At 41.8% G+C, this 26,750-nt stretch overlaps 1 protein-coding gene across 1 annotated transcript in view; it reads right to left on the reverse strand.

Moving 5' to 3' along the window:
• Positions 1-25,557, reverse strand: part of LOC145670325 (uncharacterized) — a 43,861-nt gene extending 18,304 nt beyond the window's left edge. Inside the window, exons 1-2 of the mRNA XM_081738848.1 lie at positions 25,424-25,557; positions 379-574 (exon numbers count right to left, since the gene is read on the reverse strand). Of these exons, the coding sequence (XP_081594974.1) occupies positions 379-550 (172 nt within the window). The 5' untranslated portion in view covers positions 551-574; positions 25,424-25,557. The remainder of the gene's footprint in view (positions 1-378; positions 575-25,423) is intronic.
• Positions 25,558-26,750: the final 1,193 nt, after the last annotated feature.

Here is a 26,750-nt window from a genome sequence, read left to right on the forward strand (position 1 = left end):
CGTATATAAATATAAATGGAATCAAAACATTCTACGTATACAACATCACAGCTGAATCAACGTTTTGGGTGAACCAATGAACTGGTGAGGCGCTATTGTCAAACTTTCGGTGGGAAATTTAATTTCAGTGGGCAAATACAGCATGTGGCCGAATTGGACACCCATTTCACAGCGTTGACAAACTTCGCTCCAATCAGATTGGTCAACGTGAGAGAGCAGCACTCAAAGTCAATTTGCCTGCTGTGCGCAATAATGGTACTGCACTTCAACCCCAAAATAAAAATTCCTTGCCTAGCCCTCCCACTATGAAATAATACAGCAATATGTATTTAAAACCTAATATATTCCTATCATTGTTAAATGCTTGCATATTCTTACCATTATTAAATGCTTCCATATTTCCGCTTAATTGACAGAAAAACATCAGCATATCTGATAGTTCTTTCTCGCAGACTCTTCGCCGTTCCGAAGGGAAGGAAGAGACTAAAAGAGAATTCAGGAGAGCCACTACTGAACCCAAGACGAAAATTTGTTGATATGTTGATGCCATTGTTTTGTACTGGTTATTGCGTATCTGAAAAGAACAACATATTTTACAAGGTAAAACGAATTTCACAGAGTTAGCAAGTATATTATCATATAAAAAATCACAAGATATTGTAAGGAAACAACTTATCACCGCTTCGAAGTTTACGTAATTATCAACAAAATAATAAAGAGTGTTTTATGTATAGACTAGCTGAATATATCCATTCTGAGGGCTGTATTTGGATATCAACGCCTGTGGGAGTATCACAATTCATTTCAGCGACAGCGAAAACTATGGATTTGACAGTTATATCGGTCATTTTGGGCTACTTTTACATGTCTCGGTATCCCCCTCCCCCGCTGACCTCCGGCCCGCATACAATGGTAGTTGAATTTGCAAGTCATCGCTAAGGGAAATGTCATGATTGATCTCAGCGACCGAGAGAACTATGGATTTGACACTAATATCGGTCATTTTGGATTACTTTTACATGCCTCGGTATTTCCCTTAGTGACCCCCGACCCGCAGTCAAATAGGGTGAATTTGGAAGTTAATGCGATCGGAGTTTCATCATTGATCTCAGCGACCTCGAAAACTATGAATTCGACATTAATATCGGTCATTTTTTACTACTTTTACATGTCCCAATAAACGCTCCACTAAGACCTCCCTGGTTCGAATTTTGACAAAAACGTTTCCCCTTGGTCTGGGGCCTGGACCAAGGTATCCGTGACCAAAATTTGGTAACTCTCGGTCAACTTGTCTGGTCCCCAAGTCGGTCCTGGTAAACGCCCCCCTCCCCTGAGACCCCTGGTTCGAAATTTGTAAAAAAAAAAAGTCTTGATCTGGGACCTGGACCAAGGTACCCGTGACCAAACTTTGGCAACTCTCGGTCCACCTGTCTGGTCCCTAGGTCGCACATAGACAGACAAATATATTTGCGATTTTGTCTGCTATTTGCGATTTTGTTTTCAATTTTGAGTTCTCCATTCGATACAGCATCAAACACTATCTGACAAAGTGGTGAAATTTTTCGCGTTATTCTTACCGTTCCCGAGATATTGGCCAAAAGATGGCGGATTTTCGGAGATTTAATGATCCATATTTCTGGAACCATAAGTCATAGAGAGATGGTCCTGGTGTTGATCAATACCTAAGAGAATGGCGAACATTTTGGTACCAAATAGTAACCGGTGGTCACTGGTTCAAGTGGCCACTAGTTTAGTCAGTGGTCACCAGTGAATATTGGCACCAAAATGTTTACCAAGCTCTTAGCTATTGATCAACATCATCTCTCTATGAATTACTGTTCCCGACATATTGGGAAAAAAAATATATCCTATTCAGGAGATTTAAGGATCCATATCTCGGGAACCATAAGTCATAGAGAGAGATCATATTGGTGTTTACCAATACCTAAGACTAAGGTGAACATTTTGGTACCAAATAGTAACCTGTGGCCACTGGACAACTAGCTACTGGCAAACTGGCCACCGTTCTCCAGATATTGGCCAAAAGAGTTCGAATTTCCGGATATTTGAGGAGTCTTTTTTCGGGAACCGTAAGTCATAGAGAGATGACATTTTGCGATTTTTTGCGAAAAACAAGAGGAGGTGTGGATAAAAAGATTTACTTTTAGATGGAGGAACAATCAATCACAGTTAGCCTTCCGAGTCCATCTCTCCATTCTTTTTAAGTTCGTTCTGGCAATGCTCTTGGAGCATTCTCAACTGGTTTATATTAGATTCTATATAGAGTGTAATATTCGCTTTTGTTGATTACTCAACCATAAAATGTAGGATTCATTAATTTTCAAAAATGAAATATATTTAATCATATAAAATGATTTGGATGTTACCTGTAAACTCTGTATATAAAATAAGTTCTGACTGGGTGATCAAGGGCTAGACCAAACTACTTAAGCCTGAAACTTGGGCTATATGTAGAGTTTGTGTCGTAAGGCACCACTAAGAAAGGATTGTTAGAAATTCGACGTAGAATTGGAGTGAATTTAAAGTGAGAATCATGTATTTAGATTTCTCTTTAAAATAATTAAAAGCATGTTTCACTATTTTAAAAATATTTTACTTATTATTAAGTATTCTGCCTGTTGGCAGTTACTGGGACTATTTTTTATTTTTTATTTTTATTTTTATTGTACTTTTTTAAAAAAAATTAGGTTTGGGCCTGGAAATGTTTCTTCCACTTTTCTTGATCTTTACCTTCTGTTTTAATCCCCAGTATTTTATTTATTTTTTTTTAAATCATTGATCAATTGTGTTCTCCTTCTTCCTCTTCCATATTTTCCTTCTAAAGCAATATGTAAAAGACAATTTCTACGCAAGATGTGTCCAATCCAATTGGCCTTTCTATGCAGGATACTAGCTAAAAGAGTCTTCTTCTCTCCTATCCGTTTTAAAACATCTTTGTTTGTAGCTCTTTCTGTCCATTTTATCTTCTACATGTTCCTCCAACACAACATTTCGAAACTCTCTAAATATTTTTTCTCTAATCTCCGTAGCTAATCTTTGTATTGAACAAACTTCCAATTAAATATTGAGATTTTATTTTACTGATTCCTATATGTACTCTATGGAACATGGACATTACACAAAAGCGATGAAAATAATATTGGAGGCTTTCGATAAAAGGAAAGAATTAGCTGGGTTGAACGGGAAACGAATGAGGTGTTAGAAATAGTAGCAGTAGAAGAGAAAAGAAGAATTTTAAATGTAATTAAGAGGAGGAAAAGGAACTGGTTGGGACATTGGCTGAGGAGGAAATTTATTATGAGGGACATGCTAGAGAATATGGTGGTAGGAATGAGAGGAAGGGGCTAAGGAGACTGTAGTTGAGGAAAGGTATTAAACCATAAAATTGCTACGTCAAGACGAAGAGACTAGCTGAGGACCACCGTATATCGAAGCTTCTGAGTTGCAACAAGTGACCTGCCAATAATGGCAGAATAGCTATGATGATGATATGTTAGCAATATTGGCCAAAAAAGAAAGAGAAAAATTAAAATAATAACGATTATAATCAAACCTCTTAATATTTTAGAATAACTTTAAAAACTGAAAACGACTCAACTGTTCATGTCTTTTGTGTAAACTCAACTTATACAAATACTTTTGACCTATATTAAAAATACAAAAACACAGCATCAAACTCCAAGTTATTTGAAATAACTGTACAAAATCACTCTCACTTGTGAATATGGATTATTTATTGTTGTATAATGTTATATCGCTCAATCCTCGTGTGCCTTACACCTGAGGAGGGTAAAAGTTATTTTGATAAACAATTATTCAACGTATAAGCACTCGCCTATGAAATCAAACTTGCGGTCACACACACAAGTTTTTGTCAATGTCATGAAAATGTTATTTCGATATTAATTTTTGGAGCACACATTAAAAATTTCTAACGGATGCTTGGCCATACCCATGTGGTCGGCACCTATGGTGTACGGAATTACCGATGTTCAATATTACATTCCTCTTTACTTTTAGAAGAACACCACTAATATGTTTTGAAATGATGTAATATCTAGTTTTACGTGCCATGATTATGACCGAGACTAAGAGAGATGGTAAAGATGAGAAATGAATGAAATGGTGGAATGAAGAAAGTAAGAGAAAACGGGAAAACCCCGAAAAAACCTACGCACACTGTCTCTATCCACCAAGAAATCTTATGGTGTAAGCTGGGATCGAGCCAGGGACCCCAACATAAAAGGTGAACGCTCTACCACTGAGCCGGTACTTGTGCAAGACTCTTACGCAAGAGTCTTGGTCTTGGTCTTGCAGGTATGGTCTTGGTCTTGCACCCCTTGGTCTTGGTCTTGGTCTTGGTTTTGCATGCAAGACTCTTGCAAAAACTGCAAGACCAAGACTCTGCGCTCATCACTAGTTGTAAAGCTAAATGTTAAATATATATATTGGATCTTTTGATGCAACAAAATATGGATCAAAAGATTGCGATCTTGATCAATAAATAGTTTTTGGATCAAGGGCTACAACATTTTTGAACTGCCCCTAACTGGAGTTGTATTTTTTACGGAATAAGCACATCATACTGAGTTGATAGTTTGGGGTTGGCTACACTATATGTAGTTCTCAAGATATAAGGCCTACAAGAAAATTTTTGATGAAATATAACGGATCTTTTGATCCAAAAGATCGTACAAAGAACGTAAAAGATATATATATATATATATATATATATATATATATATATATATATATATATATATATATATATATAGGCGCGAATCCAAAGGGGGGTTATAGCCTCCCTTGACGCTCAGGTAGACACTGGATAAAATGGGCTTCAATCCTACTTTACAGTGGATAAAGCAACAAACTATAGTTTAGCCCCTCGCTTGATCATATCCTGGATCCGCCACTATATATATAATTAACGGAAGAAAGTAAATCATAATACGAGATACAACCAACTTCCAAAACATTTCGCACAAAATAGGTGGAAACTGTATCCTTTTTAGTTTCATTATATTCAGTAGATTATAGCACAAAAGTGTGATTTAAAAAAAAAAATCTGGTATCAAAATGTTTTCTTTAATATTTTCCATTTTCTAATTGAATTAAGGAGGACCTTTCCAGTGAGTGACATGTAGTACTTTCACTTCGAATTTTATGTTTTGGTAATTACTACAACGTGGGGAATTCAAGAACTTCTGCTTCACGATTTAAGAAAGTATCAGTTGATTTGGGGTACAGACACAATACGCCTGTATTCTACTTCCCCCTCAAAAAGAAACACACACTGGTGAAAAATCAAGAGCAGCCAGAGAGCAGCAGAGCAGAGATTTCTTGGCGGTTTTTGTGGTTGATTTAAGTACCGGGCTTGGGCCCTTGCCTTCCATTTGTGTTGTTGACTGTCGTTTGTTTTGCGTGCGTATTTGTTGTGAGAGAGGACGCAACTGTCGCGCTCCTCTTTTGCTGTTCCTATGTCAGTTTAGTGGTTGTGCGTTTTAGGGGTGCGGCATCTTGTAAGTTCGTCTTCTTGGGTTGGCCGTTCCTATGGTGGCTATGTGTTGGTGTGGTGAGGCTCTGATTGTCCTCCAGAAGTTGGCTGATCTGTGAATTCTGTAGTCATGTAGAAATGGGAGTTCCAAATCTTCATGTATTTGCTCGAGGCGAGTGTCTCTCGAGTGTCCAGTGATAGCCCTGGCTACTCTGTTCTGGATGACTTGTAGTTGGCTGAGGTGCGTTTTTGCTGCGTGTTGCCATGCAGGGTGGGCATACATCAGGATGGGACGAATGCTCATCTGATATATATGGCGTTTGGTTTTCAGGGTGAGGGATGGGGAGAGGAGTAGCGGTAGCAAGGCTTGATGGCGTTGACTGGCTTTCTTGGCGATGGAATGTATGTGGTGAGCAAATGTAAGTTTCCTGTCCAGTATTATTCCGAGGTATTTGGCATCATCTCGGTTCTGGAGGGGTGTTCCAGCCATGGTGATCCTGACGTGAACCCTTCTTCTGTTTCTTGTGAAGTTAACTACTGAGGTCTTCTGTTCGCTGACTTTGATCTTCCACTCTTCAGACCATCGGTGGAGAAGTTCGGCGTGTCGTCTGAGGTATAGTTCAGCGTATCTGATGTTTCCATGGCTGGCAAAGATTGCCGTGTCGTCTGCGAATGTTGCTACCGCTGTGTTGGGGGTTGTGGGAATGTCCGCCGTGTACATGGCGTAGAGGGTTGGGGATAGGCAGGATCCTTGGGGGACTCCTGCTAGGATAGGTCTGGAGGGTGTTAGGTGTCCTGCATGGGCAACACGAAAGGTTCTTCCTTGAAGAAAGGATTTGATGATTCTCAGAAGGTAGTGCGGAGTGCCCTGGAGCATCATCTTGTGAAAGAGGCCTTCGTGCCACACCTTGTCGAATGCTTTTTCTATGTCGAGAAAAAGCCCCAAGGTGTGGCCTCCCTCGTTGAATCTGTCACATATCTTCTCTACCACCCGTACCAGCTGCTGATCCGCGCAGTGTCCTTTCCTGAAGCCGAACTGGTGGTCCGGGATGATGTCATGATCTTCTATGAATTGCTGAAGTCTGCTCTGCAGTACTCTTTCAAACACCTTGCTGGTATGCGAGAGCAGGCTGATAGGGCGGTAGTTGGCCGGGTTTGATCTTTTCTTTCCTGGTTTGGCCAGCATTATGACTTTTGCTTCTTTCCAGGCTTCTGGGTAGTGTCCGGTTCTCATAATGGCGTTGCACAACTTACAGAGTAGGACCAGGGCCTTTCTCGGGAGGTGCTTCAGTGCTTGCGGCGTCACTCGGTCTTGACCTGGAGCCCGGTGTGCATTGATCCTCTTGATGATTGCTTGTATCTCCCGCGGTGTTGTGAGGGCTTCTGGAGGAGGTGGGTCTTCTATTCGGGAGAGGTGGTAGGATCTATGTACTGCTGCAGTGGTGGTTGCTGGCGTGTTGGTAGCGTTGATCTGGAAGGTGGTTTCCAGGGTCTGGGCGAAAAGTTCTGCCTGTTCTTCCGGTTCGTGTATTGTTCCTTGTGGAGTTTGAAGTGTGAGTGTTCTGGAGTTTGCTTCTGGTCTTGTGATGTTTTTCACTAACTTCCAGAATTGCCTGCTGGGTGCATCTAGCTCCTGGAGGTGGAGGTTCCAGTTTCTGATTTTGATTCGAAGGAGCCTTTTCCTGACTCTGGATACTAGGTGGTTCCAAAGTGTTTTGAACTGGGGAATTCTGGTACGTTGCCACTGCTTCCGGGCCCAACGCTTCAAGTGGATCAAGGCTGAGGTGCGTCGTTCTTCTGGAGTGGTCTGGTGTGATGGATGAGTCGTTGTTGAGGTGGTTGAGGCGATGGCTATGGCTGAGTTGATGGCTGCGGTCAGGGACGCAGTGGTGGCCTCTATGTCTTCCGTTGTTTCAATTATCCGGCGTGGATCTAACATGTCGCTGAGCAAGGATCTGTAGTGGTCCCAGTCTGTTGTGCGCAGAGTTGGAAGGGTTCGAGTTGTGAAGTGGTAGCTGATTGCGATCGTTTGTAGAACGGGTAGATGATCCGAGTCGAGGCCGTGGATAACCTGAGGTACACCTAGGATTGCCAGGTTCGCTGTCAGTACCATGTCCAGTACATCAGGCATCCCGCCGTTTCTGGGATAATGCGTGGGTTCCGTTGGAGCCGTGGGAGTGAAGTCTATGGTGGTGAGAGCGTGGTGGAGGATCCTTCCGTTTGCGTTTGACACATTGGAGTTCCACGCCGGATGTTTACTGTTGAGGTCTCTCCCTAGTAGAATCCGGTGTCCTAGCTGTCGCAGGGCTTGCAGATCTGTTGCGTTGAGGTTGTTGTTGTGAGGCTTGTAGGCTGCTATTATTATTATCGGTCCATTAGCTGAGTGGAGGGTGATCCCTGTAGCTTCCAGGGATTGTAGAGGTGGTAGAGGGAGAGGGTCGTACGGGATACTGTCTTTGATTAGAATTGCTGTTCCTCCAAGGGGTCGGTCGGGACGGTCGGTACGGATGGTGGAGTAGTTGCGGATTTTTAGGGTAAGGTGTGGTTTTAGGTGGGTCTCTGACAATAGGGCTATGTCCACTTCTTCTCTGCGGAGAAAGTCCTCCAGGTTGTTCTTCTTCTTTTGGATTCCTTCTGCGTTCCAGTGCAGCACTTTGACTTGTCTGTTGATTCTTCTTTTAGTCGGTGCCATCGTCAAGGATGGACGCGACTACCTCAAACATGATGGTGATTTTGCTTAGTGGGTCTGTCGTTTCTTTCACCTTCCGGAGTCCTACTCGCAGCTTTTCTAGCATTGAACGAAGATTGAGGCCCGAGAAGAGTTCTCGGATCTCTTTGAATGTGTCTGCCAATGATGGTTCAGTGCGTTTGTCCTCGGTGTCTTCTTCTCTGGATTGGGAGTTGTCCTGGGTTGTTTGATTTTTCTTTGTTTCTTGGTTGGGGGGCCTCCTGGTTTTCTGGTTGGTGTTGTTCTTGTCTTCCGGCGTGACTGCTCCTGCGTAAGATGTAGCGTTGTTTCTTCTGCGGCTGGTATCAGATTTTGAGGGAGGGTCCGACTTACCTGGTGGTTGGGTTGGCTGTTTCCTCTTGGCTTTGGCCGCCTTGAGCATGGGACAGCCCATGTAGTTGGCGGGGTGTTCGCCTCCGCAGTTACAACATTTTGCCGGAGTGTCCCTCGTTTTCTTCGGACATTCCGTGGAGAGATGGGATTCTTCGCATTTGATGCAGCGAGGGGTCGCCCTGCATGTTTGCGTGGTGTGCCCTACTCGTTGGCATCGGTAGCATTGGAGAATTGACTGACCCTTGTAGGGTTCCACTGCCACTCTGTAACTAAGAAGGTACTTGAGATCGTAAATCTTGTTGTTCGTTGGGTCCTTGGGTAAAGTAACAAGGAATAGCGGAAACAGGGGCCTGTTGCCAGACGGGTCACTGCGTCCCCTCATCTGGACCACATTGGTTGGGGTGAACCCCTGGTCCTTCAAGTCCTGTAGTATGTCAGCCGTTGGAGTGTCGAGTGGCATCTTCCGGATGACTACTTTGATTGGGCGTGTTTGTTTCGGAAGTTCTGTGGCAAATGATTGTCCGGTCTGGATGCAGAAGGCTTCCATCATTTCAAAGTCGCGCCAGGTGGTGCAGTGGATTTTTATGTATGCACTCGGTTGCAGAATTTTGTAGGGATCCTTGCAGTTTGCGGTTAGCGTTTTTATGAAAGTATGTCTTTTCTGGACGTCATATATGAAGAGGGGGGGTATCTTCCTGCTGCGGACGGTGTCCTCCGGATTTTCTTCTTCATATTCGGTGGGTGTTTGACCACCCCCAGCGTTGGATGGGTCGTTGGTGGTGTCCAGCGCCGAGAAAGAGTTCCTGAATTCAACAGGTGGCGTAATGCTACTTTCTGGTCTTCTTTTCCCTTTCTTCTTGGGGTGTTGGAACTCTCCTGCGCTATCGGTAGGGTCGTATTCTTCATCACTGGACCCTGCCATCTCGATGGACTGATCTTGGAGCTGGGGGGCATCCGCGTGGACGGTTGCACTGTCAGCTGTTTCGTTCATGTGAGGGGTAGAAGTGGTTTGAGCCGTGAGGGCGTGGAGTTCCTCGAGACTCATAGGAACCAATTTAGCCTGACGGGTTGTTCTGCGGCGTTGAACAGAGCCTAAGTTACTAAAACTCATAGCTTTTAGTTGTTTCGCAAGGCTTGGTTCCGGTCCTGCGGGTGGTTTCCTGACGGGAGGCACTTGGTTGGTGTGGATCACTGCTTCTTGGGGGGGGGGGGCGACCTGAGTGTTTTGTTTCATTTCTTGGCTGACGTCTAAACGCTGTCTAGGAACGTATTGGACGAGCTCCTAGCGGCCAGTTTTTCTTTTAGCCGTATTGCTGGGATCTTTTATTATTTATGGGAACAGGACCTAATTTTTATTTTTCCCCAGCCTATGAGCCGGGCTCCCGCTCCAGCGGGCAACTGAGCTAGTTGACGATGGTCCTGCTCTTTTGTGTGTGCTGCTAGCGAATGCTGGCTTCTGATTGGCTCTCGCACCTGCGTCTCTCCGACCAATCAGAAGCAGGTTCTTGGTTTCTGTCGTCTCGGGGGCACGCAACTTGCTGAACAAAACTGTTCTTGTTCGTCGTTCTCCAAATAGTAACTCAGTTGCGACCCTCACCAGAAGTTTCTGCCACTCCGCCTAAGTCTACAGCACCCTCCTCTCCTCCGGCTGCTGTCCCCTCAACTCCTGGTAGCAAACATGTGCTAGAACCTCAAGATGATGGCTTTAAACCAGCCAAGAAAACGTATAAACCTGCTACTCGTACTCCACCGGCTGCAGTACCTACTTCAAATAAATATTCGGCCCTTACAAGTGCCGACTCATCAGAAGATGCCATGGACATAACTCCTTCTGTTTCATACACCTGGCTGTACATCTACAACTGTCCATACCATAAGGGTTATGCCCTTACAGAGACAATCAGTCAGAAATGCAAGAAGATGCCCACCTTTTCTTTTATGAAAGGCTATCTAAAAGTGAAATGCGAACTCCAAGAAGATTACACCGTTATTGAAGACATCTGTGCCGCTGAAAATCTTCAGTACGCCACAGAAACTCGTAAGAAGAATGAAACTATTAAAGCAGTTATCAGGAACCTGCCCATTGATACCACGCTATCTGATATCAGTGCAGCTTTACAAGACAAGAATTATCCAGTGCTTCACGTGACCCAACTATACACTACAAACCGCTCTTCATGCCAAGGAAAAACCTTTCTTCCTCTGTTTCTTGTGACGCTCCGCAAAACTCTTCGTGCCTCTAGCATCTTCAAGGAAGATCTGTTACTCTCTATGAAGATTCGGGTAGAACCCTACCACAAAAAGGCCTATCTCCAATGCTACAGATGCCAGCGACTGGGCCACGCCCAAAGTACCTGTCATGCCCAGCCACGGTGTGTAAAATGTGCAAATTCACACTGGACTTACCAATGCACGAAAAAGGACACAACAACGCCGGCCAAATGTGCAAACTGCGACGGGGATCACCCTGCAAACTACGCCGGATGCCCCCGAATCCAGAGCATCATCCAACACCGGACCAAGCACCGATCATCATCACCGACTGCATCTAACACACCTACCTCAAAGACCACACCTTCTGGATCCACCACTGACCAGCGCCAATGGCCGTCATTACCGAAAACAGATAGGAATCCTACCAGTTCACCAGACGCTCCCTCCTGGCCGCACTCCGGGAAGGCAGACACTTCACCGCCATCTACAGAAGATAACTTTCACACTCTCAAAGAATTGCTTCAACTTTTGAAGGACTTCAATCTTTCCCGATTTGTGAACATAGCTCGTCAGCAAGTTCCCAAATTCAAAGAAGCCACGGATGTTTTCACCAAAATTTCTATATTCATCGACCTGCTCTCTGCACTTTTTTACAAAGTTACATCTCTCCGTACAGGACCATCTCCCTTTTCAGGACCAACTCAAGTCACCTCATTGGCAAACAAGACGACCAATCAGAAGCTTCAGTTTTTTCGTCAGCAACCAATCTCGTTCTTCAGTGAAAAACGTAACTCAGTACAAATAGCAGTGCACAACACATCACACGGACCTCGTCAAGACTGCGACAGTCGCGTCTTAGTGTCTACATCGAATGCCAGTTACGTCACATTCTTTCTCACTTCCCATTCGAGGCAGGGGTTTCCTGGGAAACCCGGTACTCCAATATTGAAATTGTCATATACTGGATGGATGGATGGATGGAAATGGCGGTTATAGTGCTGCCGTGCTTTGTTGCTAACTACCAACTCTACTGCTAGCTACGCATGCAACATGCACACTGCACCGCACTTTCACAGTCACTAGAGTTCGTCACAGCACTTAAATGTTCGCAAACACTGTAATAAATGTTTATTTCAATGTTTATTTAAGATGTGGGGAATAACAGTTTATATTTTCACGAAAACACGAAAAGATGTCAGGAGCACAGGCACTCGCGTGACGCGCACTACAGCTTCGTATCTCAGTATGCTGTCAAGAGCAGCCCGCCCGATTTGTATTACAAAGTTATTAAGATATCGTAATGTTTAGTGAGAAACGAAATATTTTTTTATGTTTTAACCTTACGGTTCTTCTAAGTACATAAATAAATGTTACTATTTGTTACTTACTTTACTTTTTCTTCATAAATCTGTAAACCGCACTTCAAAACTATTTGTTCTTTCAATTGTTTCTGCAGAAAAATCAGTAATTATGTGTGCTGCCATCTTGTGAACGTTTGTATAACTAACGTCCTAGTTTTTTTTTTTTAAAGAGTTTCTTGCTTGAGCAAATATTTTAATCAAAATTACTTTCTGCTTCAGCAATGATCAGTGGCGTATTTAGGGGGGTGGCTTCCGGGCTTAAGCCCCCCCCCGAAATCTTACTTAGTATAGTAAAGTAAATGAAATGTCTTGCAGAATTTTCACATTTCCAGGCAAAGCCCCCCCGAAAGTTAGCAAAGCCCCTCCCGAAACAAAATCGTAAATACGCCACTGGCAATGATGATGAACATAAGAAAACGAATAGTCTATCTACTAGTAAATATAATAAGATCTCAAAATCGATTAAGCTTAGAGAAATAACATTTGGTATTTAAACTTTTCAAAAATAATTGAAAAGTTTTTTGTTTTTTGTTTTTATTAAATATTTGACGTAGATGGAAAGAAATAGTGGTGTGGTTATTATTATTATTATTATTATTATTATTAGATATCCCGTAAGTTTAGATTTTTTTTAAACTGCAATTTCATTCCCAGTCGAAACTGGGCGGGCCACAGAAGGTAACGCCTTCTCCGGGGCCAGGAGAAAAAACAGAATTGTTAGAAGCGCCTGAATATAGTTGGGATACAGGAAGCTATTGATTGTGGTGATGTACGATCATAGTTATATTGTTAGATGTTGTAGATGAAGTGTAGAGTAAGAGAGATTATGGACGATAGATATGCAGATGGCTTTGATAGATGCGACGACGAGGGTTATAAGTTGCCGTGGCCTGGTCAAGTTCATGCAGTGCAAGTAGATGGTCGACTGGTGGATAGGCATGCCGTGGTCGTGTAGGAGTCTGATCGAGCAAAGCACCGAGAATTGGATGTGCCTCAGCTATACGATTCTGTATATAGTGAGTGCGAAAACGATAAAGATGTTGTAAAAGCGTGGGTATGGTGGTGTGCCGATAGACCTCCCGAGTAGGAGTATTTGCCGGTAAGAAATAAGCGGTGCGCAGAGCATGACGTTCCAGGACTTGCAATTTGCTGTAGAAGTGCTGTGGAGCAGACAACCAAGCAATATGACCATGGGTAAGAGCTGGGCGGACAAAGACCTTATACGTATGGAGAAGAAGCCTGGTGTTGAGACCCCAGTTGGTGCCGCAGAGGCTTCGCAACAAATTTATTCGGCGTCGAATTTTAGTTTGTAACTGAGAAAGTTGGGCTCTCCAGGTAAGATGTTTATCAAAAATGACGCCGAGATATTTCACACTGTTGGACAAGGTCAACGATGAATCGAGAAGCGTAAGATGGAGACGCTCAGGATTTCGTGTCGGACAAAATTTGTTGCGGTTACGGGCGAATAGGGCCATTTGGGTTTTGGCGGGGTTCAGTTTGAGTTTCCACTTGAGACACCAGGTGACCAACTGATCGATTGCTGGTTGGAGAGTAGTGTTAATACGATCCACAGAAGAGCACAAGGCGAGATAGGCTGTGTCGTCAGCAAATTGTAGTGCATGGATGGGTGGCCGAGGTTGTGGCATATCTGCAACATATAAGATATAGAGTAAGGGGGAGAGCACGGAACCTTGTGGCACCCCAGCACGAAGAACAAAATGGTGAGACTGAGCCTGGTTGATTTGTATAAAAGCTGGGCGTTGATGAAGGAAATTGGCTATGAGGCGGACGTACGGTATAGGAAGAAGATGTAGCAGTTTAAAAAGAAGGCCTTGATGCCATACCGTATCAAATGCTCGCTCAATGTCAAATGAGATTAGGACAGAAGGAAGTCGTTTGTTGAAGTGGTTGGTCAAAAGGCTCGAGAGCTTAAGCAGTTGACCCGTGGTGCTGAAAGATGGTCGGAAGCCGGCTTGCGTTGTAGGCAGATGATGATGTGTTTCTAAAAAAGAATGAAGGCGGGTGACCAAAATGCGCTCCATGGTCTTACTGAAGACGTTGGTGAGACTAATTGGGCGATATGAGCCGATATTGGTAGGATCTTTTTGCGGTTTCAGAAAAACCACAATTTTGGCGAGCTTCCAGAGAGGAGGAAAGTAGCCAGTTGTTAGAATAGTTGTATACAACTGGGCGAGAGCATGATGGAATGCCTCTCCGGCTTGCCGAATTTGGTTGTATGTAATAGTGTCGGCACCAGGAGCTGTATTGCGGCGTCGATGAAGCACAGTGACTATCTCAGCACTAGTTATTGGAACTGTCAAAGGATTAGTGTGATCAATGGTATGGTCTATTGCAGGGGTAATTAACGCTCGCTCAGGATTGCCCACAGTGGTAATACGGCGGTGAGATGGATGGTAAAATATTGGAGCATTATGTGGTGTGAAGACATCCTCAAAGTAAGTAGCAAAGGCGGTCGCTTTTTCGGAATCCGTGGTAGGAACCTTGCCATCGACCAGAATAAGATAGTGGGAACCTCGGCGTTGGTATGTGAGCCGTTTAAACAAGTGCCAGAATTTAGTGGCATTGGTTTCATTGCGCAACTCATTGCAAGAATTTCGCCAGTCGAGGCGTTTCCGGGCTATGATGTAGTGTTGGACCATGCGTTGGAACTGTCGATGGAGTAGGAGAAAGTGTCGATCGTGAGTTCGCCTGTATTCAGTCAGAAAGGTATGAGACCGTTGAAGTAGAGTAACTGCATGATGTGGTAGGCTCGGGCGATGCGAGTGTGAGGTACGTTTAGGAACTGCGTGTTCAGTAGCGCCGGCAATGAGGGTACTGAGAGATGTGGAGACATGGTCAATATCAGCGAGAGACGAGACGTCGGTGGGAATAGAAGCCAAGTTCTCCGTGATGTACGTTCGATATTTCTCCCAGTCAGCCTTGGCGAAATTGTAGGTCGCAGGGGAGGCTGGTGGTTCCCTGGATTGGATGTTAGATGGAGTTATTGTAAGTAGTACCGGGAGATGATCACTGCCTACAGAGCTAAGTACCTCCACAGAAGATTTGGGCAGTAGGTTGTTACTAACTATTACCACGTCAGGGGTGGTATGACTCGCAGGCCGAGTGTGGTGTGGCAGAGGAATACAAGAACTATGGGTAGTTTGAAGGAAGTCCTGGAAACGCTGCTTTTGCGCCGCAGTGCGTGAGTGATAATTGAGGTCCGCAAGAATTACGTATGATTTAAAGTTGACGTCCAAGTAAGTGAGAAACCGGTATGGCAACGGTTGAGTAGATCGTACATAGATGGTTGCTAAGGTCAGAGTAAGAGCTGGAAAATAGACGGTACTGATAACGTGTTCAGAATATTGCTCAGGATATGGTGGGATGACAAGACGACGGGGTAGGGAGTGCCTAATGGCAATAGCGGCTCCACCACGAGCAATGTTGTTAGGGAGATCACATCGTAAGAGGTGATATTGTGGAAAGTAGTACCGATCAGTAGTTTTCAAGAAAGTTTCATATAGCGCAACACAGTCGACACTGAGTGAGGATGCCATGGTTTCAAGTAAAACTCTGTTTGTCTTGAGCGAGCGGATATTGGAAAATAGGAGTTTGACTACCTTCTTATTTTTGTTCCCCGCCATCTGGAACAGGAGGAGTAGATTCAGAATGGAAATGAAAGTGAGAGTAGAGGCCAGAATAAGTGGCTGCCATATGGATATTAAAGATGTCGTAGGCAGCTTTTGTTGCATGTGACAAAATGGCCTCACGTTGGAACGGGAAGGCATTTTGCAAGACTAGCGTGATAAATTGTAAGATATTTTCGACTGTAGGAGGAGGAAGTAAGGATGTTTGGGTGCCAGTTGAAGTATTGACAGGAGTGGAAGAAGCGTGGAGGCGGAGCGGCACGACTGTTTCGGGTTTACCCGGCAGCGGTTTCGGTTTGGTTTTGCATTTGTAAGAGTAGGTAGGATGGTCGCCATCACAAGTGTTGCATACCGGAGGTTGTTGGAGAAGTGTGCAGTTTTTAATCTTGTGTGGGCCCTTGCAGTGTGCACATTTAGGTGGAAGAGTGCATTGAGTGGTCATATGGGAATTATATGTTAAGCTATTTTCGCAACGCCGTGAGAGAGGAGGTGGCGTGCGAGATGCCTCGACGCGATGGTGACAACGATAGATAAAGACACCATTTTGAAGAAGATCGTCTATAAGCGCTTGGTTGTCTGTAAGCAGTCTCACCATGTATGTAGGACCTTCGGCGTTCTTAATGCGAAGTGCACGACTCGGATGGATGTTATCGGCTTTGAGTTCTTCCAGCAATTCCTGTTCAGTAATACTAGGGTCAACCCCACGAATTACGACAGATAGTAAAGGAGAACGTTTGGGTGGAGGTGGTGTTTTTAAGCCAGGAGACTGTAAGAGCTGTATTTTCGTATTGGTGCCGAACATGGCTGGTCCAACTTTGTAAATAAGATGTTGGTATAGATTTGGGTTTGCAGTTTTAAGGATAATACCATTCTGTGTTTTAATGAGTTGCTGTAAATCCAGGCGAGTACAGTATCGGAGCAGCTTCAGATAAAAGGATTTAATATTATGAAGAGCCGGATCTATCTGGGTAAAAAGTATGGTAGTTTGTGCTGGCGTCGGATTTGTAACATCCATAGGTTGGGCGACAGAAGCGCTGGCAACAGAAGAAGAAGAATCAGATGCAGTTGGTTTAGACTTAGGAGGACTCTTGAGAGCCTCAGTATAGGAAGGTTTCGTGGGGGAGCGAGAGCGCTCGCGATCCCTAGGTGGAGAGCCATCGGATGATTGGGAGGTGCTAGTAGGTTTGGTGCGTTTTTGAGAGCGGGCCGCCTCTCTACGAGATTCTCGAGGTGGTGCCATTACCGGTAAGCCTTGGTGTTTGCCCTGGGAAGAAAAGTCCAGAGTCTTAGGCATGGTCGTCGATAAGTGACTTCAGAAAGGCAGAGCCTTTCGTCGGTCGAGCGCCGCCGGGGAAGATAATATAGATTACTAGGAGCTTGAAGTAAGGAAGCGTACCTCAAAACACTGAAGTGTTTTCGTCCCCGTCTAGATGTTAGTAGATAACCTGGCGTTTCACTAACACTAAAGTGTTGTGCCCCGCTCAGGGTATAAGTGGACTGACAAACTGAGATTAGAGAAACAGCAGAACCAAGACAAAACAAGAAATCACCTGTAAACAATACAGATGATACGAGCAAAAATCTAGTAGCTGATAAATTCCCTCGAAAGATGAAAATCTTTCTCAATCCTTGGAATAGATTGAACACACTGGTCTCACAGATACACGTGCGATACCTGATCACAGCGTAGTGTGTCGAAACTCTATAGGCAAGGCTAGGAACTATATCAATAGTAGTATGTAAGTTTAGAGACATAATTCGGTATTTAGACCTTTTATTTAAACTAAATATGAATGTGATTTAGCTTTTTGATATTTAAATAGAAGAAAGAAAAAAAATAGGTGGAAAGGAAAAGAGGTGCCCGTTGCAAAAATAAGATTCCATATCTTGGTGTATCTTTAGCAGGGGTGCCCACAAAGGGGAGCTATAACGCAAACTGCGTCATTGAAATATTTGGGGGGGTAAAATTTTAAATATGTTTGAGGGGGTTTAAAAATTAATCGAAAAGATTTTTTCATGGAAGAACACCTACGGATAGACAATTGGGGGGGTACGTCATGGACATAAGGAGGGGCACCACTGTCTTTAGTATAGGAACATGAAAGGACACCGTACAAAAAGCATTGCATTTTCTCGTCTGTCCAATTTGGGTGATTTTTTGATATGTTGTTGCTGAGGACCCTCTGGTCAATTCCCTATGACCAACCCTGTGACCTCCATAGATCACCAAAAGTCACACCGTTACGTGGACTATCCTCATTTGCTGCAGTCCAGTATAACACACAAATACTTTTTGTATGCCAAGTATGAACCCGCTCTACCAACACCCGTTGTGTGACCTTTGATGACCTCTGGAGTGCACATTGTTGGTCATAGGAAGTTGACCCCATATAAACAATTTCCCGGGAGGTCCTCAGCTACACGATATCAAAACATCACTCAAATCGGACAGACGAGGAAATGCAATGCTTTTTGTACGGTGTTCTTTCCTATTTAAACTTTTAATTTAAAATAATTAAACAGGAACCTCGCACTCTTTTTTTTATATTTAACCCGGAATGGAGGAAAAAGAGATTTGATGGTTGACTAACCTGAGTCAAATATCAAAAAAACGATAAAACATGTTACACTTATTTTAAATGAAAATTCCAAGCATCTAAATTTAAGGGATTCAGAGATATTATTATTGAAAATTCAACTTGGAAGGGAATGAAATGAGACTTGTTCTGTAGTTGTTATAAGAAGATGCCCATGTCTCGGGGTTGAGACAAAATTTGATATTTAAACTTCTCAATTAAAATAATTAAATGTTGTGTTTCAGCGTTTTCTAATATTTGACCTCAATGGTATGGGTATCCCAGTGGTAGAGCATTTACCCTGGTGTATGGTGTGCTTGGTTCGATTCTAGCTCGCCCTAAGTGAGCTTTGTGGTGAACAAACACCGTGTGCGTGTTTCCTCGGGGATCTCACGTTTCCTCCTCATCGTCACCGTCTCCTTTAGCCTAGCCGGCATAACTTAAATTTTTCATTTAATTTCATTGACCACTGTAAACGGTGTGAGGATGATCCTTTACTAAGAGCGTGAAGAAGTCAAGCTCGTGGCGCTATCTTTAATCGTTTGGCCCCGCAGAAGTTTACCGGTAATATACGAAGAGTTCCACAAACAGCCACACACATAAGAGTACAAATGTAATGTTCATTAAAACATTCTTCTCGCCCGTTGCTTTCGTTTAGCACTGTACTGAACATTGATACATTGCAATTGATCATAAAAACGCGTAGCCAACGCAAGTAAGAATGTACGGTATATATACTGTGCGCGCTGAAGTGAAATCTTGAGGTCATCCTAGACGAAATGATTGTAAATATGGTTTCAATAGTACACTTTATATATATATTTCATTTTGTTTTCGAGACAAGAAGTATGGACTGGACAAGCGTTTCATATCTATCGTATTTACTTGAATATAAGCCCCTACTTTTTAACGGTAAATGCCCAAGCCCTTGAAAGGGATAGGCACCCCCGTTTGGGAGCCTAGATGCGCCCTTGTATTTAACTTTGTTGAGGTACTATATCATCAGGTGCAGACATAGGTTCAAATCAGCTACGATACCACTGAGTTTAGTCATCATCATCAAAGGTATTCTGCCATTATTGGCAGGTCACTTGCCGCAACTGAGAAGCTTCCATCCTTCACGGTCTTCCGCTAATCTCTTCGTCTTCAAGTACGATTTTTCTGTTTTGATATCGTCCATCAATTGCAGTCTCCTTCGCCCCCTCCCTCTCTTTCCTGCCACCATATCCTCTAGCACGTTCATCATGATAGAATGCCTTCTTAGCCAATGTCCCAACCAGTTTCTCTTCCTCTTCTTAATAATATCTAAATTGTTCTTTTCTGCCCCCAACATTTCTAACATCCTATATTTTTCTCCATAACCACTTCCAGTCGTTTTTCATCATTTTTATGTAATGTCCAGGTTTCTAGCCCATGCAGTACAATAGTCCATACAAAGCATTTTTTGATTTTTTCCCCCTCAAATCCTTGTTCAAGGTCCCACAAAATCGACTTCTCTTCCTTCTAAAGGTTTCTTTCGCCATTATTGTCCTTGCTTTATTTCTCATTCGCACTTCATATCATCACTAATAATACTACTGAGGTATCGGAAAAGAAGTCACCCACTCTATTTTCTCCCCTGCTACGTCTCTATTTGACAGTGACTGTTTCGTTCCAATCACAATGGCTTTTGTTCTTTCTAACATTTAATGATTATTTTGTAATAGTAAATTTAATTAAACAGTTATTAAAATGGTTGATGATAAAAGAGTCCCCAGTTGAAGCTATGTTCTTTCAGAGGATTTAAAGAAAGAAAGAAACAGAAAAGGCGTTGACTTCGACAGTTGCCAAGGAGGATAGCTTGCCATAAGCCGGAAGCGTGTTTAGCAGAAAGAGGCAGTTATCACCAGAACTTTCACAACTGATCACAGAAAGTAAACAAGAGAAGTTATCAATGGAAAAGGCCATCGACGGTCAAGTACAACTTAATATTTCTACACAGTTTGCTTATTTAAGTGCCAGACGAATACAATTTACACGTAAGGTTGTAATTTCGGGAAGACTAAACTAGGCACAAGTGAACTATGGGAAAAAAGGACCAAAGTCAGTCAGTCTAGGAAGGAACAAAGTCTGTCTCGATTCACATTGTGGAACCACGATAAAATTCCTAAATTTTGGAACCAATATTTTAATCACGAGTGATAGATTTATCAGTTCCGGTTCCATTTATTTGTTTATTTATACACATTTTTTTGGCATCTATATCCTTAAGCCCGTCACATAGTTCCGGTTCCAATAGGGTAAGATGTAAGATTACACCATCTATTGGGATCAGTGACATGACACCGCGTAGCGTAGTCACTAACGCTCCCAACTTTGGTGCGAGCTGTCACGGCTTCGATTCCTGGTGGGGACACTCGTGCGAAAAGGTGTCTTGAGTGAGGTTTTCCTGAGTTTTCCTCCTTCACACTAGGCAAATGCCGAGATAGTACCTATCAATAGTCCCATGCTTCTTCCTTTCTTCCTCTCCAAGTCGCCAGGGGTGACGGGCTAATATAGCCATAGACGCCGAAAGCCCAAAAATCTAATTCCTAATTAGTGGCGACTCTTTAAGAGAGCTCACATCTATAAACTAATAAATTTTATCAGTACAAGCAAAGGAAAGAAATATTACTTAATGGACTAATTCCTGTATACGTTTTCTGAAGCTGTATGAAGTTTTCTTTCGTAAGCTTGTAGATAAAATTTATTAGTTTTAACTGCGACTTCTCTCAAGAGCCGCCATTGAATTTCTATCAAAATATAATTTCACGTTATCTTTTTTATGATTTTGTACCATGAAAATCCAATATTAAAATCAGAAGTGATAGGTTCCTGTAATTTCCGATTTCCGTAAAGGGATTAGAGTGGAAGATTAAGTGAACACCAAACCGAATTTCCTTTTACTTTCAGAGAGCACTGTGGCTCAGTGGTAGGTCGCTGGTTACCTCTGGTGTTTGGGGTCCCTGGTTCGATAGCCGGCCAAGTAAGTTTGTGGTGGACAAGATTGCTTCCTTGGGTTTTCTCGTAGTATTCCATTTACTCCCGCTTTCTTATTTTTTACCAATTATTTCAATCTTATTCACTTGCTTAATCATCCTTCTCCCTTAGCTTAACGGGCATAATCGTGGGACGTTAAACTAAAAGATATCATTTAACTTTTTCTTACACTGCGTCGCAGTGGCGAAATAGGACATTTTAACTCCTTAGTTAAACTTCCTCAACGTATTTCTCTATAATTCTGTTATATCAACAGAATTCTTCACCACTACAAGTAGAAATATGAAATGAAATGAAATCTTTAAGTTTTACGTCCAACGGTGGCACGGGAGGTGAACGCTCTGCCACTGAGCCACCGCGACCCCCAAATAGAAATATGAATAACACTATTTATTGTACTGATTGAAAATTGCTATTCGTAAGATTCTTGGAAACAGTACGAAATTAGCCTACAACCTAAATTGAGAGTACGTGCTACTACAGAAAGAAAGAAAAGTTTAGTCAAATTTTCATTTACCAGGCTTCTCATGATTTCCTTGCACTCTACACTTAAAAGGAAAAAAAGAAACTTCCTGTCAAATTACATTAAATCATGGCAAAAATGTGCTACGATTTACGACAAACTTCTAAAAAAATGTATTATCAGTTACAAGCACGAGCGTCTCTGGCGGAGGAAACAGGGGGACGTGTCCCCCAATATTTTGTTGAGAAGATGAAATTGACCAATGTTGATCTATATGAAAGAAGTACAGAGAAGCAGAACAAGTGAATTTGTGTGTGTTGATAAATATTATGTTGGTGTGATTGAAATGTCCATTTGATGTGTGCCACTTTGAAAGAAATATATATGTATGTATTTAAAAAGCTACATTTCTTCTTAGCATTGGCATATTAGTAATACTATGAATGTGCAACATACTAGTGATATTTCCCTTAAGAAAGGCGGATATGTAGTTTTACTAATTACCAGAAAATCTAGTGTGGGTCGTATATGACAAATGGATACATGCTGGGATTTTTCGTTCACCTGCAATTTTATATACAAGCACAGACACACCACTTTGTTCAAAACAAAAATTACTCTCATCACTGAATATAATAATATTTCATTTGCCTTGCCACTGCAGTCTCTTCTGATATATATCACACAACACAGAATTCCAGCAAGTGACTCGAATACAGGTACTAAAGAAGCCCAGGATAAAGGATCGAAGTTTCGAAAAAAACTTACATATGAACCAAGTATTTAAAGTTGGAATGCCGCAAATGATATAGAATAACGGGAAGAAGTATTTGATAAAAATTTCATCTCCCAGTAACATCACTTACGAATACTATCTATAAGAGTATCGAAAGAGAGTTTGATTGGGAAACATATTGATGAGGTAGAAGGACTAATAATGAAATGATCGTTACCTCAGAATATGAATCGAAAATTAACATGATGCCAGACAATATAAGGAAGGGCTTTGAAAATAATATGAGATGAAAATAAATGCGTAAAAAAAGTTAAAGTAGTAATGAGTAGATGATTGAGGCTGTGATAGACGTTTGAGCAAGGCAGTAGATTAGGTGCTCATTACAATACCTGCATAGTATTACTAACGTAGTTATAAAATGTAAAATTTAAATAGAAACTGTGGAATAAATGGTGAAAAATCCTTAAGAAGATCGTGATGATTATGATGAGAAGCATACGGTGTGAGTCACTGAATGAAGAGTTACAGAGAGGACTGGAATGTAGAGTGTTGCATTGTAAAAAACAGAAACGTTGCTTTACGAGAAGACAATACAAAATACTCAAGTTCTGGAAATTTGTACTTTGAGGTGAACGTAAAATTTGGAACAATGAACCCATGAGGTACATTGGGAATAATAGGTAAAAAGAATATAAATGGAAGTAATTAAGAAGATATTAAGATATTGTTGGAGAATAAATTATATTCCGAATGACATATAAAAGGTATGGTAGAAAGAAAGAAAGTAATGTAGAGAAACAATAAATTAATGGATAGTATTAAGAGTATACTAAAGTATCCTATCTTAGTATTCTATCTAAAGGAGTTATCTGAAAACCAAATTGTATGTAAATTTAAATTTGTTGCAGTAAGGGAAGAAAATTATGGCGAATAAGTGAGTTAAGTTATTTCATTACTACTGCAGTAAACCGAAGTGCAAGGATCTAAAATTCACGTTTTCAGTTCTAAACAACACGTCTGGTTAGTACAGAATTATAGGCTGGTGGATGTTCTACTTTATTTTCATGCAAATAAGTTTCAATCCCTCACTTATCTTTAATCTATTTGAACCTCAAAGTTCCCTTTTTCAAAAACTTTTTAAAAATGCTAATCTCTCCTTCATTATAATGTTCATAAGTCAATGTAAAATATAATTATTGTAAGTTCTACGTGCAGCTCACGACTCTGGAACCCAACGGAGACAAATGAACAAATACTGGCGGAAATATACGTTCATGATTAACCTATCGATTGTATTGGTAAAGGTAGTATGAGGATTCAGTTAGCTCATAACTCAAGTAAATTACCATTTACTCAAAATTTTGACGTAAATTCAGTTGGGCTCTAGTAGCCTTTTAGTCGTCCCCCTCCTCCACCAATTTTAACTTGCCAGAGACGCCTATGGTTACAAGGAAACGCTGGCAAATCTGGTATATCATAACTAAACACTGAAATATAAATTACACTTATAAGGAAACCATTTGCACTGAAATCTGGCGAATGTTTACAATTTACAATAGAACATTGCTAATTTTCTTGCGGTTTACCAAAAAAAAAAAAAAAAAGGATATATGCTAAAATGGCACCATAAGTCACGTCTAACTTTTTTAATATCAACTTTTCTTTTCGTCTTATAGTGTATTGTAATTTTATAATGCTATTATAGCAGCATTTGGCAATGGATCAATACATAACTGAATTGAAACATCTCAGAACGTATGAAATAATTAGAAAACATATTGATCTTCACTTTTGGTGCTGAAAAATTTGCCGATTTACCTTGCACTCCATACTGCCATTTTTACCTTCATATATACGATTCATATACTTCCTGGAGCTCCTTTGTGGCTATATATGTGGGTAGCGTAAATGCCTTTAACGCGGGAGACCTGGGTTCGATTCCTGGCGGAAGCTCATGTGGTTCATATTCTATGTAGTCTCGCTGGTCAAAGAGACGCTAAACTGAAAACAAATCCAAATTTTGCACTTCCCGTGTATCTAGTAGCTACTGCAATCTCCCTTCGTGTATGGAATCTCGGGTTCGATTACCGATGGGAAAGTCTTGAAAATAGAATCCAGTACAGTAGTTCAGATTTTACCTGAAACTTCATGTCCACACATCATAATAGCCTCGGCCATACATCATAATTATAATAGCCTAAACAGAAGGCTAAGATTTGCTTTAGGACTTAAATAACACAGACGTTATGAACAGGGCCAGATTTAGGAAGGGAGCAAAGGTGCACGTGCATCTCACATCGTTATAAATATACACTACTTAAAGCGAAAAACTAGCAGTAAAACTAACAACACTTTTCAAAAATGTCTGCTGTCATGTTTCCGTTTGGGTTTAAAAGAAAGCGAAGTTTTACAAAATCAATAGTGTAAGTCAATTTTCTGAAGGTTGAAGAAAGAGAATTCGCCCAGAGCAGACATTTAGTATTTCCAGGGCAATTCCTCATTCACATCACAGATGCCTTAAGGCATTAAAAAATTCAAATTTAATTCAAATGTACTATAATAGTTATTGGTGTACTCCCGTCAGAAAATCCTGAATCCAGCCCTGGTTATGAAAGATAGAACTGGATATTGTTTACGTAGGCTCCAAACCACCTTGTAACTTAAATGATAGAACTGAAGGATGCATCGACTATTATCCAAGATTATCTCGCCCTCTCCCCACCACACAATCTCGCCTCCAAAATAGCTGTATCACAAAACCATGACACAAGTCCTGTTTATTTCCTATCCCTGTTACTTTGAATACTTTAGAATGTTATAATAACTTACGTGCGAGGTCGTCTGTAGTGCAAAATCCTGTTATTGAGAGCTATTCGTCTTGGTCAGTCTGGCTCTAGAAGCGAACAAGGATAATATTTGATCTCTTATACTTTTTTATCTTATATTTTATTGATAGAACGACCTATACAGGAGGAGGGGGGAGGGGAGGAAACGGAAAGAATAATTCTCGCTTAGGACAGTTGAACGGACAGAAAACATCAAGCCAATCATAATCGGCGACGGCTAGACATCTACCAGGTCACGAAATTGACCTCTTTCCATCGCCTTTGCAGACTCGCTTATTTAGGCAGAATTCTGTAACCTTTCCGTTTGTATTATTCCCTATCTTCTGTCTGATTTGACTATTTACGGTTCAGGGTAGCAATATCTGAATATTTAAGGCTACAAATAACTGAATTATAATATCATACAAGTATGATTTAATTTTAATGAATATATTTACATATAGCCTAGTACTAGTTGACGAGGGAAATAGGGGAAAACGAGACGAGGCAAAAACAAGACGATTCACGTCTCATTTTCGAGACAAGGTGTTTCATGAATCTCGAAGACAACACCAGTGTACTCAAGTTGTATCTCAAACTCTGTTTTAGTGTTACATTATTTATAGTAATTACAAAAACTATGAATTGATAAAGTGATTTTAGAAACGCAATGAAGGATATTTACGAGGTGCCGTTATATATAAAACGCGGATCATATTAAATATTTGGAGGAAGCCCCGCATTGTGTAGTCCCTAATGCTCTCTCCTTTGGAGCGAGCTGTCCCGGGTTCGATTCCCGACGGCGACACTCGGTCGAAAAAGTGAAACAGCTTTCTCAGCCCAACCATCCTGAGTGAGTTTTTTCCTGGATTTTCCTCATTCACATCAGGCAAATGCCGGAATGGTACCTAATATAACGATCGCAGGCCGCTTCCTTTCTTCCTCTCAAACTCCCCGGGCAACGTCATCCCTCATAGTGTGACGGGTTAACATGGCCATAGATGCCGAAAGCCCAGAAATCTAACCCCCTTCCATATTTGGGTGAGATTTTCCGTCACTCTTCAACGTCCACATCAAGACACTGTTGCAATCTGTATATCAACTTTTGAAATCCATGTGCGAAGTTATTTTAGGTTGTGTGTATTGAGGATACTGGCATAACGCAATTCAGAGGAAACTTGCACTGAGAAAAATGATTGGATAGAAACGTGACCACACGGTGTGGTTAAAAAAGTTGAAACCAAATTGGGTTGTTTGAGAACGAAGGGTGGTCACTTGCAACCCAACTGCATTAACCGTTGGATCAACGAAATGACTATATGTCACTGTAG

The sequence above is a fragment of the Thermobia domestica genome, chromosome 14, assembly GCF_964235325.1.
Source record: "Thermobia domestica chromosome 14, izTheDome1.hap1.1, whole genome shotgun sequence".
Classification (NCBI taxonomy): Eukaryota; Metazoa; Arthropoda; class Insecta; order Zygentoma; family Lepismatidae; genus Thermobia; species Thermobia domestica.